The sequence below is a fragment of the Macaca mulatta genome, chromosome 1 (genome assembly GCF_049350105.2).
Source record: "Macaca mulatta isolate MMU2019108-1 chromosome 1, T2T-MMU8v2.0, whole genome shotgun sequence".
Classification (NCBI taxonomy): Eukaryota; Metazoa; Chordata; class Mammalia; order Primates; family Cercopithecidae; genus Macaca; species Macaca mulatta.
In genome coordinates this window covers 108,108,144-108,130,528 of record NC_133406.1, presented here as the reverse complement: position 1 = coordinate 108,130,528, position 22,385 = coordinate 108,108,144, and the positions used below count along the sequence as shown (strand labels likewise).

General features: G+C 39.1%; 2 protein-coding genes across 3 annotated transcripts in view; one reads left to right on the top strand and one right to left on the bottom strand.

Moving 5' to 3' along the window:
* Window positions 1–13,525: 13,525 nt before the first annotated feature.
* Window positions 13,526–22,385, top strand: part of MNDA (myeloid cell nuclear differentiation antigen) — a 45,449-nt gene continuing 36,589 nt past the window's right edge. Inside the window, exons 1-2 of one of the 2 annotated variants that reach the window (XM_077941596.1) lie at window positions 13,701–13,802; window positions 13,895–14,039. The gene's annotated coding sequence lies outside the window, so the exon portion shown is untranslated. Of the gene's footprint in view, window positions 14,040–22,385 lie in introns of both variants that reach the window. The other variant, XM_001117129.5, reaches the window with a different exon arrangement.
* On the bottom strand, window positions 19,861–21,620 carry LOC719970 (olfactory receptor 6N1-like). The gene has a single exon (XM_015112711.3). It carries the CDS (start codon window positions 20,806–20,808, stop codon window positions 19,861–19,863), a length of 948 nt encoding a protein of 315 aa, XP_014968197.3. The 5' UTR covers window positions 20,809–21,620.

Genomic DNA, 22,385 nt, shown 5'->3' with positions numbered 1-22,385 from the left:
GTTTTCAAGTCCCTTATTATCAGTCCCACCTTTGCAATCCCTGATCAATACAGTTAATGTGCCCCCTAGTTCACCTACCAACCACTGAACATCATTCAGTGTCTGCTTTGATCTTGCCTGGATCAGTATATGTGTGGGAGATGGACACTGGATCTATAAGCCCTTTCTCCTTTATAGCAAGTCTCATCCTCCTGAGGCAGAGTCCCCAGAGCTAACACTAACTGTTTTGCCACAGTGACAGAAGGAAGGGAGACCTCCAACCCCAGAGGCAGGTGAGAATCAGGCTCAGGAGAGACTCCTGGGAAGCCAAGTTTACCTCTCACCTGCCGAGGTGGGCTCAGAAAAGTCTTTCCCAAATGTTTGCTATCTCATCACCCTCCTTTGCCACTCCTATTCCCTCATCACTAGTGACTTCCGAACCTAGACTCTTGGGCTCTGGATCTGAAAACATGACCCTAATCCTCCCAACACTCTTCTCACAAACACATGCACTCTCACATTTCTTGACTCACCTCAGAAATCCAAAGAGACACTGTTTCCCCTCATCATTTTAGCCAATTACTTTTCCTGATAATGTGCTGAATCCCACCTAATACTCTTCCTTTGAGAAGCCTCTCTGATAAGAGCTGCCTGTTCTTAAAACAAACAAACTGGGGTTGTGGAGCTTCAGAAACCTTAATTTGAATTGTAGTTCCAATTAAAGACCTGTTTACCTGACCATTTGCCAAGCAACACATATTGTTCTAAGCACAATGTATGTACTAATACAGTCCTCACAATTACTCTATGAGGTTAGTATGACTGTTGTTCCCATTTTACATTTGAAAAAACTGAAGTACAGAGAGTTCAATAATGTGTACAAGCTCATACAAGTGCTCTACAGAATTATAAACCCAATCACTCTGACCCCAGAGTCCATGATCATCACCTCTAAGCTCCACTGCCTCGGAAATGTTCCTAATGGTCAAAGGAGCATAACCAAGGTCACATTACCGTAATGTGTTACCTCTTTTAAAGTCTGTGCTCTTAACTACTACTCTTTACCTATGTACCCTCAGGCAGTTGTGTATTTATTTGAACCAGTATTTTATTATGTATAAATGTGTGTTGTGAGAATTCAGTAAGATAAAATGTAAACACTAACTACAATAGTTTTAAAGTGTGTTAGTTTACATTTCCCACTTCATGTTGCAGGTGTAGAATACCTGTTTGGCAACTAAACTTCTTCAAATAATTAACTTTGCCTAAGTGACTTAGCATCTCACAGCCTTATTTTCTTTACCTTTAAACTGAACATATTTGGGTTGCTTTGAGAATTAAATGACAGGACACGGCCTTCCAGCAAAATAAAGGAGCATACCCATAATCTAACAAAATTAGGTTTATTGACTCACTGCAATGTGGGTGATCACACACCACTGGAGTTGTGGGACATTTCTGTAAGAGAGTGTTAGATAGAAATTATTACAGGATGTGAGCTCACATTAGGTGAGGAGGAAGGGTTCAAGAAAGCTAAGCTTGCTCTGGATTTGGTCCTGTCAATTACTAGAAATAATTCCATGATTAGGTATCTTAATGAATCTATTTATTAAGGTAGACTAAATCTGTAATTGAGAAATATCATATCAGTCACTCATTTTAACTAGAAAACTAAATATATTTTTCTGATTGTACAGTCTTATATGTAATTAGACAGGATTATTAAGTGGTATTTTTTTTCCTCTCACTTCATTGTGGTCACAGAGTGACTTTGTCTGATGTTGGTATTCTGTGAGAATATCATGAGCTAGCTTGTGTTTTGCTCAGATAAAATATATAAAGAGCAAAATATAAAGTCTTGTACATAGTAAGTGATCCATAAACTTTAAGTCACTCTCCCTCCTACCCGTCATACTCTTTTCCTTTTTAGTGTTTCTAACATTAATTGACAATGTTCCCTATTAGAGAACTGTATTACAAACAGTCACAATAAACATGTAGCTCTGGATTGTTTGAAATTTAGTTTTCATGAACTGAAGTCCATCTCCTTGTCACTTCCCCTCATTGGTCCTATGGCAACTTTCTGAATCCAGCATAACACTGAATTCTGCCAATGCTAGAACCCCCAGCTTTCAAACTTTCAAACCTTGCCTTGATGAATTTTCTTCCAGCTAAATGGCCTCTTTCCATCTGGGTTATTAACTTTTGAGTGTTACTGTTGATTGAGTAGAGACTACCGTGACACACTCCTAGATCCTTCTCTTGAAAGCCATTTTTAAATAAACATTCTTTAGGAAAAACTACCCATCTACCTATAAATTCTCCTAACAATACTCTCATCCAAGCCACATTTTTGTTTTTCTCCCCAAAGTGTATCCAGGATATGTTCCTAAGACTGGGATCATGCAAAGAGAGCAAAATAAAAATTAAGATCCCTAGTAACAACTACATAGAGCTAGGAGAGACATTGTGCAAAGTACCTAAGGATGCTGGCTCAGAAATCAGACTCATCAGTGAGAAGATGCCAAGTTGGAAACTAACATAAAAATAATATGTAACCACTATTAATTTGTCCTGAGAATATAATTTATCCTAAGATTATAATTTAATCAATATGAAATTTACCAATCTATACAGGATACTAATAAATACTTCAGGGAAGGAGCAGGCAAACTTTTTCTTAAAGGGCCATATGGTAATTATTTTAGACTTTTCAAGCCCTCCTCTTAATCTCGTATTGGATGTTGTCCCCTCTAAATCTCATAATCATGACTAAGACCCCAAAAGCAAATGCAACAAAAACAAAAATAAATAAATGCGACCTAATTAAACTAAAAAGTTCTGCACAGCAATAGAAATAATCAGCAGAGTAAACAGACATATCACAGAGTGGAAGAAAATATTCACAAACTATGCATCCAATGAAAGACTAATATCCAGAATCTACAAGGAACTCAAAACAACCAAAAATCCTATCAAAAAGTCGGCAAAGGACATGAATAGAAAATTCTCAAAAGAGAATATACAAACGGCCAACAAATATATGAAAACAATGCTCAACATTACTAATTATCAGGGAAATGCAAATTAAAACTGTAATGAGATACCAACTTACTCCTGCAACAATGGCCATAATCAGAAAGTTAGAAAGTAATAGATGTTAGCAGGGATGTGGTGAAAAAGGAACACTTTTACACTGCTGGTGGGAATGTAAAGTAGAACAACCACTATAAAAAACAGTACGAAGATTCCTTAAAGAACTAAAAGTAGAACTACCATTCAATCTAGCAATCCCACTACTAGATATTTACTCCAAGAAAAAGCAGTCATTGTATGTTTGTAGCAGCACAATTTGCAATTGCAAAGATATGGAACAAACCTAAGTGCCCATCGACCAGTAGATAAAGTAGATAAAGAAAATGTTTGTATATACACCATGGAATACTACTCAGCCATTAAAAGGAATGAAATAATGTTATTTGTAGCAAGTTGGATGGAGCTTGAGACCATTATTCCAAGTAAAGTAACTTGGGAATGGAAAACTAAATATCGTACGTTCTCACTTGTAAGTGAGAGCTAAGCTATGTGGATGCAAAGGCATAAGTGATACAATGGATTTTGGGGACTCGGGGAAAGGTGAGGAGGATGAGAAATAAAAGCCTACATATTGGGTATGGTGCACACTGCTCAGATGACATGTGCACCAAAATCTCAGAAATCACCACTAAAGAACTTATCAATATAACAAAAAACCACCTGTACTCTGAACACTATTGATTTTTTTTTTAATCTCATGTTGAACTGTAACGAGTTTAGATGCTGTCCTCTCTAAATCTCATGTTGGATGTGGGACTTGGTGAGAGGTGTTTGGGTCATGTTGGGTCATGGGGGTGAATTCCTCATGGCTTGGTTCTATTCTCCATCATTTGTTTTTGTGAGATGTTGTTGTTTAAAAGTGTGTTGCATCTCCTCCCCCTCTTGCTCTCACTCCACCACGTGAGACTCTGTCTCAAAAAAAAAAAAAAAAAAAAAATCATATCAAGTGTCTCCTCAGATCACAGCAAAATGAAACTAGAAATCAATTCCAAAGGAACTCTCAAAGCTATAAAAACTACTTTAAAGTTCATATGGAACCAAAAGAGAGCCCGCATTACCAAGACAATCTTAAGCCAAAAGAACAAAGCTGGAAGCATCACGATACCTGACTTGAAACTATACTGCAAGGCTACAGTAACCAAAACAGCATAGTACTGGTACCAAAAGAGAGATATAGAACAATGGAACAGAACAAAGCCCTCAGAAATAATACCACACATCAACAACCATCTGATCTTTGACAAACTTGACAAAAACAAGAAGCGGGGAAAGGATTCCCTATTTGATAAATGGTGCTGGGAAAACTGGCTAGACATATGTAGAAAGCTGAAACTGGATCACTTCCTTACGTCTTACACAAAAATTAATTCAAGATAGATTAAAGACTTAAATGTTAGAACTAAAACCATAAAAACCCTAAAAGAAAACCTAAGCAATACCATTGAGGACATGGGCAAGGACTTCATTTCTAAAACACCAAAAGCAATGGCAACAAAAGCCAAAATTGACAAATGGGATCTAATTAAACTAAAGAGCTTCTGCACAGCAAAAGAAACTACCATCAGAGTGGACAGGCAACCTACAGAATGGGAGAAAATTTTTGCAACCTACTCATCTAACAAAGGGCTAGTATCCAGAATCTACCAAGAACTCAAACACATTTACAAGAGAAAAACAAACAATCCCATCAACAAGTGGGCGAAGGATATGAATAGACACTTCTCAAAAGAAGACATTTATGCAGCCAACAGACACATGAAAAAATGCTCATCATCACTGGCCATCAGATAAATACAAATCAAAACCACAATGAGATACCATCTCACACCAGTGAGAATGGTGATCATAAAAAGTCAGGAAACAACAGGGGCTGGAGAGGATGTGGAGAAATAGGAACACTTTTACACTGTTGGTGGGACTGTAAACTAGTTCAACCATTGTGGAAGACAGTGTGGCGATTCCTTAAGGATCTAGAACTAGAAATACCATTTGACCCAGCCACACTATTACCGGGTATATACCCAAAGGATTATAAATCATGCTGCTATAAAGACACATGCACATGTATGTTTATTGAGGCACTATTCACAATAGCAAAGACTTGGAACCAACCCAAATGTTCATCAATGATAGATTGGATTAAGAAAATGTAGCACATATACACCATGGAATATCATGCAACCATAAGAAAGGATGAGTTCATGTCCTTTGTAGAGACATGGATGCAGCTGGAAACCATCATTCTCAGCAAACTATGGCAAGGACAAAAAAACAAACACCGCATGTTCTCACTCATAGGTGGGAATTGAACAATGAGAACACTTGGACCCAGGAAGGGGAACAGCATACACCGGGACCTGTCGTGGGGTGGGGGAAGGGAGGAGGGATAGCATTAGGAGATATATCTAACGTAAATGATGAGTTAATGGGTGCAGCACACCAATATGGCACATGTATACATATGTAACAAACCTGCACGTTGTGCACATGTATCCTAGAACTTAAAGTATAATAAAAATAAAATAAAATAAAAAATGCACTATGAATACTTAGGCAAAATAATAATAATAATAATAATAATTTCCTAGTATTTGATTCACTGGGTTGAACAATTTAGGCTTCAGGTCAGTAGGAGGTGCCCATGGGTAAAATCCAGCTGCAGCTAAAGCAGGTGGGTAAATGCAATACTTCAATGGTGAGCAGAGGTCCCAGCCTTGCCAGAGGTAGCTGGGGAATCTCTCAGCGAGATGCACTAGATCTTTTCAGCGGGAGGAGCAGGAGCCACCACAGTTTTCCTTCCCAGCCATCGGAAATGTGATCCTTCTTCCAGTCACATTCCTAACCTGATGTTCTGGTTATTCAGATTAGACAGGCACTTCTTTTTATCTGCAGGAATCCTGACGTTCTATGTAGAGGGGGATTGTGACTCTACCTCTCATGCAAGCCTGAACCTGGAGGGCACTCCTCCTATGGGGATGTGTCATACCAAAGTATTTCAGAAAGGTTGTCTACAGATACACACATGCTGAGTTCTCATAGCAGAAGTTTCAGCTGTGTTTGCAGTGGTAATCAGTGGGGAGAAAAGTCCCCTTCTCTTATACTCTTCACAAGCATCAGGGCTGCCTGACTGTCAGAGTAGATTCACAGACATTCCCCAACTAGCCCAGCACTGCACCTGTGCCTCTTCAATCCCATAAGCGGAAAGTTCAGGGACTTAAGGACCGTAATATGGCCTCTTCTCTCTCATGGGATACTCCCTCAGTGTGGTGCACTCCCCCTTCCCCTAGAAGTAGCAGTCCCTTAGGGCCAGACTACTGTGAATCCTGCTGCTCCCCTGGGTCGAGCCACCCAGTGGGGCTTCCACACTCCACACTGTTGCTGGGGAGTGTCTGCAAGGGATCCTGTGATATGACCTTTCCTCTAGTCTTCCAGCAGCAGGTACCAGCACCAGCTCTGATGGGGATGGGAGGGAAGTTAGTAGACTCTAAGGTTTCCTTAGTTAGAAATAGCCTTAGTGTGTTGGCTTTCTTGAATGTCAGCTGTAGAAATAATGTATTGGAGCATGTGGATAGATTCAAGACCTCCTGGCTAGCCAGGATGATGCAGTCAATGGCAATAGCAGAGATTACACAAAAGTTTTCTCCTTCCTAAGCACAGTGTAATTGTGCCTCCAGATATTGTAAAAGGCTATCCTGGTTGCTTCCAGCCAGGAGGTGGTACTCCTAAAAGAACACCAGCTGCAATGTGGAATTTGTGCTTGCCGTATGTTACCCAGGGAAGGTGGTCTGGCATCTCAAGCAATTTGTAGGTGTCCCAAAGCTCCTATGGAATTCCTAATATCTCTACACATTGTGTTACGCTACCAAGGTGGGTCTAGGAGCAAAGCCAGGTGGGGGCTGAGTCAGGTAAGTCTGTACTCTGGCTCCTCACGTGTGGGTGCAGGCAGTGGCCCCAGAGGGCAGTTCCCAGATGGACGGCTTCCCTCCATCTCCAGTGGCATCTGAGAGTGCATGCAAAGTATGTCCCCATGCTGTTCCTTTTCATCTTTTACCCACTGCTCCCTAAATCAGCCCCAGCATTGAGGAGGGCTGAGGCCTCCCCTCATGGCCTGGATTGCCCAGCTCTCCTGTGGGAAAGGATGTCATGGCAACAGTCTCCCCACTGTGGGGATGTGTGTCATGGCAGCAGTCCCCCCACTACTTATGCTCTGGAGACTCATCGTTTTCTGTTTGGGTCACAGTGTAGGCTGCTGCACACTACTATTTTCACAGAGTTTGTGGCTTCTTTCAGTTTTTCTGTTAAGTTCCTGTGCTGCTCCTTGGAAAAAGTCCACAGCATGAATCTCTACACACCATTTTGTCTTTCTACACGGTAGAATCACATTCACAATGCCTTCCACCTGCCATCACGGAAAAAAAGTAAAAGTGTGGTCACCATGTTCTAAGGGCCAGCCGTGATCATGTGCATGAGGTCTGACTCCTAGTATAACCTACAGCGAGAAAACAGGTGGTGCTGTTCTACAGCATTGTCTCTGCCTTCATAAAACCCATCATCTCCAGCCGTAGGAACAAGGATGTAAAAGGGGCTTCTCGGAAAGTACTTCGAGTCAGAGGGACGGCTCAACGACCCAGGATGCTTCAGAGTTTTCCATAATCATGGGCAAACTGGAGGGGTCTTATTTGGTACCTTAAAGGTACATCATTTATCTCTTTGTTAAGCTTTCTATTCTTTGTTCATGCCCAGCTCCCTCTTGAACTTCAATAATTTTTAGATTTGCTCCTTTGAGGTAATTTTCTATATCCTGTAGCCTTCCTTCATTTAGTTTCATTCTTTTTTCTCCTCTGTGTATTTTCCAACACTCTGTCATTGAGCTCACTGTTTCTTTCCTCTGCCTGATCCATTCTGCTGTTGAGAGCCTCTAAATAATTTTGTGGTTTAGCAAATATACTTCTAAGTTCCAGGGTTCCTATTCGATTTGTTTCTCGTTATTTTAATCTCTTTGTTAAAATTTTCTAATACATTTCTAAATTGCTTTTTTGTATTATTTTGAATATCTTTGAGTTTTCTTAAAACTTCTCTTTATTCTTAATCAGGGAGCTTCCCTATTGCTGTCTTATTAGGGTTGGTTACCGGTGCTTTGCTTTGTCAATTTGGGGAGCTCATGATTTTCTGTTCGTATATGTACATTTATGACTTTGAATTGAAAAATTATTTATTCCAGTCTCCTTTATCTGATATATTTTTGTTTCTATTGGATATGTTTGCTTAGCGTTTTCTTTACAATTACCTGTTGTCTTTTTTTTTTTTTTTTTTGCTAGGTCACTGCCTCCTTTTTAGCACTAAGTGGCAACTAAGTCCAGGTTTACCTCTGTTTTAGCAACTGTTCAGAGTGCTGCCTGTCCAGGATGGGGGAGGTCCCAAAGGGGGATAACATAGCAGAATGGGAAAGCTGTCTAGGATTTTGTGCCCAAGAGACTAACAGATCATACCTCCTACAGTGAGGTTCTACTGAACACTCTAATTTGGCATCTCCTTCAGCCAAGATACAGAGAGTTTCCCAGGCTGGGGATGCTGCTAGACGCACTGGCCACTTTGTCTCTGTCAGTCTTCAGGAATATTTCTCCATTCAAGTACTTGTGCAGCTTTTTGCGTGTTGAGGCAGGAACAGGTCTCCTGCCCGGAAAGCCAAGATGTTGAGGAAGCTGGTTGTCCATCTTGAACTTACCTTTTCCAGAGTAGTAACTGTGAATCAGGGGAAATTTCCCAAATGCTTGGTTCATGGCAAATTGGGGGAAAAGCATTATAGTTATAAAAATCTGATTCTGTTACCCTCTGCACAGTGTTTTTACTTCTCTGCAACCCCAGAAGCTATCTCATCCTTCTATTTGGGTTCTGGGATATTGCTGGTGATCATTTCTGCCCTGCGTATTTGTTTTTTGTTATTTGTTTTTTGTTTTCTATGAGATCGAGGGTAGTGGAGACAGGTTGTTTCACACTATCATTTTGGTGACCTAAGTCATATTTTTTCTGTACAATATTAAATAAAAGTAATATTAGTAATGAATCTTGTTTTGTTCTTAATGGGAATTATTGAATTTGGCTTAGGAATATTTGGAGGAAGAACTTTGCATATATGTTAATAAATGAGATTATCGCCTATTTTTTCACATTACTAGTTTTATTTATTTTGGAATCATTGTTAGGCTGCCTTTGTAAAATGCACTGTTGAGTTGTATTTCCAGTGTTTTAATTCTCAGAAGAAAGTTTATAAAAATAGTAGCTATGTTTTTCTTCAATATTAGGTAGAACTCATTTATTAAGCAAGCCGCCACTGATGTTTTCTTTCTAGTGATTTTGTAACTCCTAATTTAATATTATTTAGATTTTGTATTAATTCTGACATTGATATTTCTAATTTATAATTTTTCTAGATATGAATCTAGTCAATTTAAAATTTTAATTAATTGGCATATATCTTTAATAATATCTTATTATAACTTTAAACATTGATGCATCTGTAATTCTGCCAATTGTTCATTCTTAATCTTTCTTATTTTTGCCCCCCTCTCTCCTTTATTTTTATTAGTCTTGTCAGGAGTTTATTTTTATTTTTAGGAACCAACATTTTTATTAGTATATAATTTTTGTCATATGTTTATTTTTATTCTATCAATTTCTGCTCCCACATTTTTTCTTACACTTTCTTTTTCTCCCTAACATTATTTTTCTAATTTTCAACTTGAATTAATTTTTAGTTAATTAATTTTATACTTTTTTAATAATATTAAATTTAAAGGTTATAAACTTCTAAAAAGCCCTTTTTTCCAAATATTTTGAAATTATACTTTTTGTTACTGTTCAGATATAGATGTTTTCTACTTTTCCTATGACTACCTCTGAGAGTAAGTTGTATAGAAGTATTTTCTTTAAATATCAAATATATGGACATGTTAAATGCATCATTTATTTATTTCTTATTTATTTATATCACTAGTAGAAGCAGAGGTCTATATTATGTTAATATTATTAATTCTATTAACTGTATTGAGACTTGTTTTATGGCCTAGCTTTTGTTTAATTCCACTGTGCTTGAAATCAATCTTTATTCCATATGCCTCCAGCAGGTGGACCTTGTTAATTATTCTACAAATAATTTCTATATAAACTTATGATTTATTTGCCTGTTGTTTTTATTACTTGGGGGAGAGATTTCAAATATCTTACTCTGATAGTGTGTTAATTTTCCTTATGTTGCTTTTACGTAATTACTGTGCAGCATGGAAAGTCACAGACTCCCTTCCACTGAATGGCAGAAAGCAGAGCAGAACTCACAAACCAGGCAGGCTGGCTCCCTGGGAGAACAGCACAGGAAAGAACTGTGCTACATATGCCCAGTTCCTCCTTTCAATCTCACCGATTGGAGTAGACCAGTGGTTCTCCAAGTTCTTTAACTTGCATGCATAACTTCTTGAGGTTTATTAAAACACCAATTACTAGATCCCACTTTCAGAGAATCTAATTTAGTTGATCTGAGATATATATTCTCATTAAAATAAAAATCTTTTTCTATTGCTAAAGTTTTTACCTGAGAAGATCCCAGGTGACTTGATCCCCATTTATCCCACACCTAATCAATGTTGGGAGAAAGCTTAAAAAGATTTTATGGTTTGTTCACCATATTAGCCAAAGAAATGACTAACGTACCTATAAAAGTTGACATTACTTTTAGATCTTAATAAACATAGACAAAAAATACCTTCCCAATAATTACTCTGCAGGCTCATATGAATCACGTTTAAAAGGATTTTCTTTCTCTAGCCTACGTTTAAGTAGAAGGTCATTCAAGTGAAAGGTCATATGTAGGCTGACTTGTGGGGTCATATATGTTCTAAAAACCCATAGTTGTCAGGGATGGTAAGGAGGATGAAGCCTCAGTTAGCATGATTAGATCCTCTTGGCTGTTAAATGAAAGTTAAATCTTCTGGATTAAGCTTAGAATCTATCTACTAACTAATGTTGAAAAGACATTTATCTATTTACCTTCTATGGGAGATTTAATGAGAAAATGGACAAAGGCCATCCACCTATAATCATATGTTTGTGTAATCAGGGATACTTGTATAATCAAGGATCATGAAATTAAGCAAGATCATGAGATGGTTTGTGAAGTATGAAACCAAAACTTACTTCTGGAAAGGAAAATTGAGACTACAGGAGTCAGAGAAGAAAGTCTGGCTGGACAAGACTTGTGAACCTCCACAGCCAGCCATGTTCTCTACAGGTATGAGTTACTCTATGGGAAGATAGTCAGGGACCTAGAAGAAGTCTATGACTCATTGAATCTGATTTCTCACCTACATCTGCTGCGTGGTGCTTGATGCCAGAGGCTTACTACTTCAGATAAAATGAAAACAAAAATGCCAAAAGGTATGCTGGAAAGCGTTAGAAAACGTTGGTGCTATCCCATTCTCAGTCTTTTTCTAAATTGCCATGTAACCTTAATTAATTAAGTTATTCCCTACCTCTTGATTTCAGTTTTATGTTTTGTGAAGACAGAGGGGTTTAGATCAGATGTCTTCTTAAGCACCATCTAAATCAGAAGTTCAATGATTCTCAGTGACTTCTGGTGGAATTCACCTAGCTGCAAATGGTGTTTGCTCAAAGCAAGTCTTCAAAAGTTATGTGTTGGCTTACCCCAACACTTGAACCTATCTACCCACAAAGGAAAAGTTGCTTTTACCTAGGAAAAAAAAAATCATGGATTTAATTTCTACTATTTTGCTGCTGTTGTTTTTCTCCACAGCATTAATTTTTAAGGTTTGACAATATTATAATGGGTTTGCCTTTATTTAGGATCCACCAAATGTCAGAAAAGAGAATATAGTCCATATCTGAGCTGGATGATCAGGGAAAATTTACCTGAGGATATATTGTCATAGAAAAACCTCAAATTGGACAATTTATTCACATTTAATAGTTGGGGGTCCCAGAACATTCTGTGATCTTAGTCAAATTTACTAAATTGAGAAGGAGATACTGCTTCTGTATGCTACTCCACGACATTGTTCTCCACACATACCTTTTCTCTTAAAATAAGCTAAAATAAATGCCAAGTCATCCCTGCATTTGGAAAGAAAGCATTTCGACATTGTTTTTCAAAAACAGGAAACCCAAAACTTACACTATCACTAAAAATAAATTTTAAAAGTTGCCCAGAGAGTTTGTATTTCAAAAATAAGTTTTCTTTTTGTATCTTCAATAAGCTATGGCTATGTTGTCCTCAGACAGGGAATCTCCTAGTAGGATCCTACAGTTCCACACCTGGTCTTAAGAGAACCTTCAGAGAAGTACCAACTGGGTGCCCAGTTAGCATTCCAAAGTCTGAGGCATGAGGAGAGGTCACAATACACTTCTACACTTCTGTGAGACTTTCTTTTGTTTTGCTCATTCACTTCTCACCAATCCATGCACTCCTTCCCACCACTTTTCATGACCTCCCATCACTACAAAAATACATAGAACAAAATGAAAAAAAAGTCTGTCTTTTTGGTGTTAGTATGTTGCTGCACATACTGGTGTGTGTGTGTGTGTGTGTGTGTGTGTGTGTGTGTGTGTGTCCGTCTGTGTGTGTATGTATGTGAAGAAGAGAAAAAGGTAGGGGTGGGGAGAGAGAGAGTGTGTTGGCTCCTTAAAACAAAATCGTAAGTGCCAGAATTTTTTCCCCACACACCCTGCCAGAAAACAGGAGAGAGAAAAATTTCCATCTAGTCCCTAAAGAAATGTCCCATCTCTCAAAGCTCAGAACTGCAGGGCTACATGAAGAATCAATGAACAGACAAAGTGCATTTTAAAGAAGGATTCCTAAGGGAGACAGGCATCAGGAATTCTCAAAGGGAATGAGGAGAGAGAGGAATTGATAAGGTAAGGCCCCTATATTCTTGGTCTAGAAGGGCTGTAGCACAACAGAAAAAGCATTCTATTTCTAAATTGACTTTGTAAACTTGTTTTGCCACTAACTGAAAATGAACATTGGGCTTAACCATTTCTCCTTTCTTTACTTCAACTTCCCCTTCTCTAAATAAATGTTGTATAAAGCCCCTCACCACCCTGTTAGTCTATGGATTCTAAAGCCATTGAAAAATGTTTCTAGGATGGATGTAGAGGTGGGTGGTCTATATCAATGTCCCGGGAGTTTTCTTTCCATATTCCATTAGGCCTTATCCAGGAAAGATCAAAGCCTTTACCTGGTTCTCTTTTTTAGATACTCTCATCTTTTCTGTACCACCCTTGCCCATTACCTGATGGTTTTGATGACATTAGAACTTGCAACATCCTCCTCTCCATCTTTTTTTTTACCCTGAGACACTCCCCTACTTATATTTCGTGTTCCTGGAAATGCCGGCCTTCCAGGGGCTCCTTGCTATATGTTCTCTGGAGTTGCTAAGTGTGTAATGTTTTTTGTAAGTGCTCCTCTGGGGTAGGAAGTTGGACACAGAGAAGTAAAGCAGCCCAACTCTCTTTCAAATGGCTTTTCTGCAACCCTCACTGGCTCTAGAATCCAATCCCAGGGACACTTCCTCTTTTGGGACACTAGAAGTTCTGCAAGTCCTTCATAGATTTTTTTGTTTTGTTTTGTTTTGTTGTTTTTTGGAAACGGAATCTTGCTCTGTTGCCCAGGCTGGAGTGCAGTGGCACGATCTCCGCTCACTGCAATCTCTGCTTCCCAGGTTCAAGCGATTCTCCTGCCTCAGCCTCCCAAGTAGATGGGGCTACAGGCATGTGCCACCACACCCAGCTAATTTTTTGTATTTTTTAATAGAGATGGGGTTTCACCGTGTGAGCCAGGATGGTCTCGCTCTCCTGACCTCTTGATCCACCTGCCTTGGCCTCCCCATCATAGCTTTTTATGAGCAGAGACAATCCAACTTGAATACATGAAGAATAACATCTTTAGCACCCCAGAGGTGAGTTTCATCTTTTTAAAAGTTTTCTTTGCAAGGAGATTTCTCATCCATCCTTACTAACCTCACCACATCACCATATTATCACAGTCAGCACAGGCACCACTATCACTTTTGTGCCGACCATCTCTACCTTTGTTACTGTCACCACTGTCCCTCCCTTTGCCATGTCAGATATCTTTAGCCATTGTTCCAAATCATTGATTGTTGAATATCTAATACACTTGTCTAAGTCTCCATCACCAGTATTGTTACTATTACTTACATTATCACCACTGTTATTACCCAGGCGTCTTCATGAGACTAATCCTTTTCATTATTACTTTTGTTTACATCCATACCCTCAATATGTTCATTAAACATCCTAATTTTGACATCTGAGCTCTTATCTCAGCTGTGTGTTCTCTGTGGGCATATACTTTGATGCATATGGAGTCCAGATAAATAATGGAATTACAGCATTTATCTATCAGAAGTGACGTATTTGAATCATTCATAGGCCCAAATGTACTTTTATTTTTCAGAATCAGAGGTGGAAAGAGCAGTTGCTATATTAAATTTAAGATAAGGAGGTAACCATAAAAAGATTAACAAGTAGATCACATTAAATGGAAGACAAACACTAAGTATTCTGAGATCAAATTAGAAAAGCTTTCCTGTAGGAGATGGAAAGTTTTTGAGCCAAAGGAAAGGAAAATATTTGTTTCTCAGGTACTAATGTGACTTTGGGATTGGAAGAGTCTCTCAAATATTTGGACAATATGATGGTCTCATTCAACCTTAATCAGCATTTAGCTTATGTCCCACTTACTCTGAAATACCTAACTTTTCTCAAAGATGGATAGTTGAAACTATCCTTCACTAAATTACTGCATCTCCCACAGTCTCAAGCACCAGTAGACCTTTTGTTTTTATTTTCATTTCATGGGTACATGTAGATTAGCCATCTATCCCAATCCTTCAAATGAATAATTGTGCTGTACTCAAAGTGGCCACTTTAATACTCATTTTTATTCCTCTACATATCACATCACATTGGTGTTCCTACATTCCTCTTTTCCTCTTGTGAGCCAGACTCTGAGACAGACTTTCTGCATCATTTGTATTGTCTAATTGTATATTTGTATGACTTGGTATTGACTGAGTAAATTATAATGCCCATGCATGATCCCTCAGAAGGCTATTAACATGACAAATACCTGAGCATAAGAATTGTAAACATTATCTAGAATCAGTTAGTGTAGATATGTGTACTAAATGATCCAGGCTTCCAAGTTTAGTTCTAGCCTAGTCAAGGGCATTGTTTCTTCTCTTTTATGCCACTACTTGTCAATAAAGAGTGCTTACTTGGCATTTATTCTGTATCAGAAATAGAGTGAGAGAAAATGACAAGTTCTGATATTACTGTGCAGTGGGCTCACCGTCCCATGAGCTAAGAAGTCAATACTGTGACACCAGCTTTTAAGAACGGAAAAGCCTTATTTCAAGGTTGACCAGCAGGGAGGCAGGAGGCAATGTTCAATCTGTCTCCCCGAACTAAGGTCTGGAGACAGGTTTTATAGGCAGAGAGCAAGTAAGAAGGAGATAGGAGGATGCAACAAAGCGTTACCTGATTGGTTCCTGAAAAGAAGTTTTGCCAGGTCCTTGACTTTTATAACTGTACTGCAACACAACAGGTTATCATTTCCTTTTTAATTTGATCACCATTCGTTGGTCTGAATACTTAGGTTCTGCATGTGGTTTACCTTTTTATTCTGGTTGGCTCTAGGGTCACAAATCTGGCACACTTGGTTCATCTGGGCATGTTTGGGTTACTTGCAACCTGAGGGTCCATTGCAACTAAAAAACAAGTCATTATTTTGTTGTATTTTGTTACTGACAAAGTTAAACCAGATTGAACTGGTTCTGTGGTTACACTGATACCTTCATCAAGCAATTCATTATTTGAGGAGAAAGATGAGATCTAAAATTATTTGTTAAAAGCTTAAGTGAAAAAAGTAGTATTCAACATGTTCAAATTTTCATAGCACCATTGCCACTATTTGGAAAAACAGCATATGCTTATTAGAATTTAGAAATAAATAGAGAAATAATTTTTGAAGTAATGGGATTATAAGTAATTTAAATTTTTATTTACCTAAACATTTAATGTCCTACATTTATATGTAATACATTATTTTTAAAATGTGCTTTAAATGTTAGGAAAAAATGATATGAAATGCAACTAACATAATGTGAGAAATAGGGGAATTCACAATAATTCATTTATCTATTTATTTAATACATTTTTGAAACGGTTTTTATGCCCCAGACTTTATTCTAGGAACTGGAGAAAATGGGATGCATATAACACTGTTGCTTCCCTTAAGATAATTATTATATAGAGTGGGAGGAGACAGATCCTCAAATCACCTGATTATTTTTTAAAAATATAAACACATAAGAAAAAAATGTCAACTTCACACATAAGATGAATTTTTGAACCTTTTAGAGATATTATTTATTGAAGCAAATAAACTTTTAAAACAACTATGTAAATGAAGTGATATATCAAGATCACATGCCCTTGTCTGCCCAGTACAACTGTGGTTTATATCTGTCTTCCCCAGGTACATTGAAAGCATTTCATTTTGTTCTCTGATGTACTTGAGTTTGAATGTCCTATGAGACAGTATGTCAGTCTTGGTGCTAGTACCAAGTGAATGGTCTGATTATGCTGCCTTTTAGACCTGACTGCTTCTTACTGTCTATCTTGCTAGAGTCAGTATCCAATTGTCACCATGGGAGAAGTGGCCACAAGTTGGACCTTATCTTGGGCACTTACCCCAACATGTCACACTAAGGCACTACTTCTCAAACTTTTATTTTCATATCATAGTGCTTATAAAAGTGATGGTATCTGTAGGGCACACTAAGGTGAACACTTACTGCGTGAGGCAACCAGTCCAAGGACTTCAATTCCCTTAGGTCCTATCTGACCATTCATAGTGTGTGTGTTAGGGGCAGGGACTCAGTAACTCACCACATCTGTTAATTATATCTGTTGAGAAGCTCTGTGCTAAAGATGACCTGAACTTTATATTCTAAAGGAAATACCTAAGGAGGTGTCAAGAGAAAAAAAGAAGAGTGTAGAATGAAAGGCAAGGGGAGTTTGCAGCTGTAAATGGATCTTAAAAAAATATACCTTCTGGTGGAGTTTCAGGAGGGGAACTCAATCTCTATCACACCCATTTGACTTTTAAGAGTTTGTTTATTCATTCATTCATTTGTTCAAATATGAGTGGATACCATGCATTGTAGTACAAATTAGTAGTGAGATATAAGCTACTTTGAGTTGTTAGATGACTACTTATGTCTTCACTACAGGATAGTAAGTCCCCATGTTCACTGCACAGTATGCACCCCACAGATATTAGTAATTAATAATAATTGTTATAACAGTTTTAGTAATTATTATTACTATAATGACCTATTAATTAATGTGATCTAAGCCATTTCAATTTGAGCCATCCTCTAGTGCTGCCACCACAGGGAAAAAAGAGTTTCTGTTGGGCCCATAATAGTTCCTGCAAAAAGAGCAGTCTGAGTGAAGTCAGGTGCAGAAGGAGAGGAAGAAAAGGAGCCCAAAGGTAGTAGACTCAGCCCATCAGCAGAATAGAGTTTTGCACCTTGTATTTGGGGAAACAGCATAGACGTCTTGAAAGCAGGAACTACTGCTCAGTTTATGGAAAGATAAATTTAGACCCTTAGATCAAAAGAAGATGCCTCATTTGGAGAGTTACCAAGTCTATTGTAATAACAATGTGAGATAGGTATAAAACTAAGCATTATCAAAGAAATAAATTCCCACTGAAGACATTTATGTGGAAAACTTTGAAGTAACAACGATTAATATTTATATGCTTAACGTTCTTTTATTGTTCCCATTTTGCATATAAGGGAACTGAGGTGGAGGGAATTTAAGTGTATTGCATATGATCACACAGCAAATAAATGGTAGAACTGACGTTTGAACACAGGCAGAGAAGCTTCAAAGTCCATGCTATAACCACTATACTGTCCTGATTCTGGGATGCTCAGACTAACTTGCTTATGAAATACTTACTATGTGTTATTTAACTTTAGAACACTGTGATGTAGTTTTTTTTAAAAGGAAAACAAATCTGGCGTTAGAGAGAGCTTGTGTTTTTTGCCCAGAATCATAGAGGCAAAAATGGCAACACCTGAATTTGTACCAACACCTTTCCATCTCTGCTCTGCAAATTCAGATCTTACACATATGGATCTAGTTCAGGTCCTGCTTTCCTTAAGAAGTGCTATAGGCGCCTGTAATCCCAGCTACTCAGGAGGCTGAGGCAGAAGAATGGCTTGAACCTGAGAGGTAGAGGTTGCAGTGAGCTGAGATCACACCATTGCACTCCAGCCTGGGGGACAAGAGCAAGACTTCATCTTAAAAAACAAACAAGGCCGGGCGCGGTGGCTCAAGCCTGTAATCCCAGCACTTTGGGAGGCCGAGACGGGTGGATCACGAGGTCAGGAGATCGAGACCATCCTGGCTAACACGGTGAAACCCCGTCTCCACTAAAAAATACAAAAAACTAGCCGGGCAAAGTGGCGGGCGCCTGTAGTCCCAGCTACTCGGGAGGCTGAGGCGGGAGAATGGCGTGAACCTGGGAGGCGGAGCTTGCAGTGAGCTGAGATCCGGCCACTGCACTCCAGCCTGGGCGACAGAGTGAGACTCCGTCTCAAAACAAAAAAAAAAAAAAAAAAAAAAAAAACAAGTGTAATAAGCATAGAATCAAAACTCCCTAAGCTGAGAGGAATGTGAACACTCATTCATTGCCAGTCTTTCATTTTACAGACAGAGAGAATGAGGCTGAGGAGGGTCACTCAGTCAGCTGAAGTGGATTTAGGGTTGATTCTGTCTCTCCTTACTACAAGTTCAATAACCTTTATAATTTTATTACATAAATATTGGGATGTTCTTCCTTCTTCAGAGGGATATTAAAAATATTAACATTTTAAAAACATGAAGGCAGCTATAACTATTTCTGGCATATACAGACATACATAAAATAAAGCAGTAAGGTCTATAAGAATAAGGAAAATGGAAAGTATTCAAGATTAGGCCATACTTAGTCTCTGCCAAGATCTAGTCCTATTTTCTCACTAATTTATCTGATCATACTCTATCAGGTACTTGGCCCCTAGTTCAGACACCATCAAGGAATGGGAGATGACTCTGCTCAGCAGAGGAAGCAATAGAGGAGTTGGAGAGAAAAGAAGTGTGATCAGAACTTCAGGTTTTTTCTCCATCAAGCTACATTTGGTCACATAATAACCCAGAATCACTGGATGCCACAAATTGATAAGCATTCTGCTCATGACTTGCTGATCTACATCTGCAACTTTATACAAGCTAAAATTTTAGACTCCTTTTTGCCAACCTAGTTTTCCACCTTCTTAACCTTTCTCCGGGAATCTTGACTAAACCTACCACTCCTAGCTTTAATTTGTCTTCTTTCTTTCTATATTGCACTGTCTCTCTAAGCCATAAATACAGCTTAACCACTTGTTCTGCATCGCTATTTTTTCTCCCTTTGTTGCTTTTCTTTCCCATTAGAATGGGGTAATCAGAGACCATAACCCCTTTCTCTTTACATCTTCTAACTTTGACCAGTTCAGGCACGGGTGTGTGCAGCATGTTTGACTACTGATCTTTTTCATTTCTTTACTGGTGTTTTCTTAGACTCTGACTACTTGATTGACAAGCCAACCAGCTGATTCTCACAATCACCAACAAGCTGGGCTATGACAAATTAGATCATTGAGGTTCCCTTAAAATAATTCTGATCCTGTCAATGACTCTCCTTAAAGCCTCCTTCACCTCCTTGTTGCGAAGGCTGTAGATGATAGGATTGAGGAAAGGGGTAACAAGGGCATACACCAAGGCAATAAGCTTGTCTGTGCCCTCAGATCGACTCCCAGGTGAGCCCACGTAGACTGTGAAGGCAGAAGCATAGAATAGTGCCACCACAGTCATGTGGGAGGAACAGGTAGAGAAGGCCTTGGCACGACTGGCAGCTGAGGGTAGCTTCAGCACAGCATTCAGGATACCTCCATAGAGTCCCAAAATGAGCACAAAGTTGCAACCAGTGGCCACACCAATCACTGCGCCATGGGCCCTAGTATGCCAGCTTGTGTCCACACATGCCAACCGCATTAGCGGTGCCAAGTCACAAAAGTAATGGGCCACCTCTTTCAAGCAGAAGGGCAGAGTGGCAGTGAGGGTGGCTGGCACAAGTGCAGCTGAGAAGCCAGCCACCCAAGTGGACCCGGCTAGTCGTAACTGTACCTGTCTGCTCATGAGTGCATGGTAGTGGAGTGGGAAGCAGATAGCAAGGTAGCGATCCAGTGCCATGACACCCAACAAGTAGCACTCAGTCATCCCTAAGGAGTGAAAGACATACAGCTGAATAAAGCATACAGCTGATGAGATGGGTGAACACCCGTGGAGCAAGGTATGCAGCAGTGTGGGCACTGTGGTGCTGACATACCACACCTCTACAAAGGAGAGGACACTGATAAAGAAGTACATGGGGGTGAACAGTCCAGAATCTAACTGTACCAGGACAATGATGAGAATGTTTCCTGCAAGAGAGAGGAGATAGATGCATAAGGTCCCCAAGAAGGCAAGAGGTTGTAGGGTCCCAGTGGTAGTGAAACCAGCAAGGATAAAACTCTGGGTCCAGTTATGATTGACATGATCCATGAGTCCTAGGAACAAGTGACAAAGATAGAATATAAATTACTTCAAGCTTCTTCCTCTATTCGTAAAATCTGAGCACTTAAAAGGAACTTGAGACATTATCTAATCAATGTTCCTCACTTTGCACTAGAGGAACTAAAGCCCCAAAAGCAGAAATGGTTGGTCCCATATCATAGTCTGTTGGTAGCAGGGCTGGGACTAGAAACCAAGGCTCCTGATCCCAGTTTAATCCCTTTCTATGTTATAATATTGTGCTCCAGTGACTCAGTGATTTTCTCCCCTACTCCACCATCCAATAATAGGAGAGCTAGAAAATTCCTACTGCTATCCCTCGATAGTTCCCAATGAGAAAATAACCAACAATATTGGACTGTGGAGAAGGAAGAAAAGTCATCTCCCTAAAGTGACTGTTGAAGCTTCTTTCAGGAAGCCCCTCTGAAGTGTTTAGCCTCTCCTGGTAAGAACTAGAAGAAGAAAAAATGGAAAATAAAAGAAATGCAGAATCTCCAAAAACTGTAATATCCTAGGCCCGTAGTGCCTAATGATAATTCACCCAGCGGATACACTGCGCTGGGTGAAAAATTCATCCCTAAAGGATGTGTGCTAGGAATTCTCAAAAAGGAAAACCATGAAGTCAAGAAGAAGCCAAGAAGCCAAGAAGCCAGAAGTCCTATGGTATAATAGGAAAACCCTACTCTAAAGTCAGCGATTTGGTTGCCACTAGACATTAGGTTGAGCAACTTTTTACTTAACCTCAGCTTCCTCTTCAAAAAAAAACAAGTATTTGTTTCCCAAGACTCTTACGACACAGATAATGTATGTTTCCCTAAATTGGGAAATGGTGGTGGGTTTTGAGGGGAATCAACACCTATGTCACTTGAGTTTTCCTCCCATACCCTAATAAGCCTCATTCAAAGCCTTCATCTAGCTGTCTTCTTTGGCTACCCTCATCTTTTCGGCACCACTCCTGCCCATTACCTGATGGTTTTGATGACATTAGGACTATAGCATTCTCCTCGGCATCCTTTCTACCCCAAGACACTCCCCTACTTATATTTCATATTCCTGGAAATGTGGGCCTCCCAGGGACTCCTTGCTACATGTTCCCTGGAGTTGCTAAGTGTGTAAAGCTTTCAATAAGGACTTCTCTGGGGCAAGAAGTTGTGCAAAAGGAAGTGCAGCAGAGCAGCTCTATGTCTCAAATGACTTTTCTCAGTTCTGCAACCCTCACTGTGGACTTTAGCGTTTAATCCCAGGTGCATTACCTCCTCTGGGCCACTAGAAGTTTTGCAAGTCCCATGTAGCCTTTTATAAAAAAAGAACAAATCCAACTCATATATCCTTGTGCATACATGGAGAACAACACCTTGATCACTCTAAAAACGAGTTTAATCTTCTTAAAAATTACTTTGCGAAGACTTCCCAATCAGCTTCATCTCTACTCCCTTCTAGTAAGATCAGCGAAATGACCAGAAAGGAGTAAATAATCTGTTTGTTCCTCATTTTTCTACTAATGTGTAATAGTTTCATTTTAATACACGTGTGGTACATATGCAGGTTTAACACATGTGTGGTACACG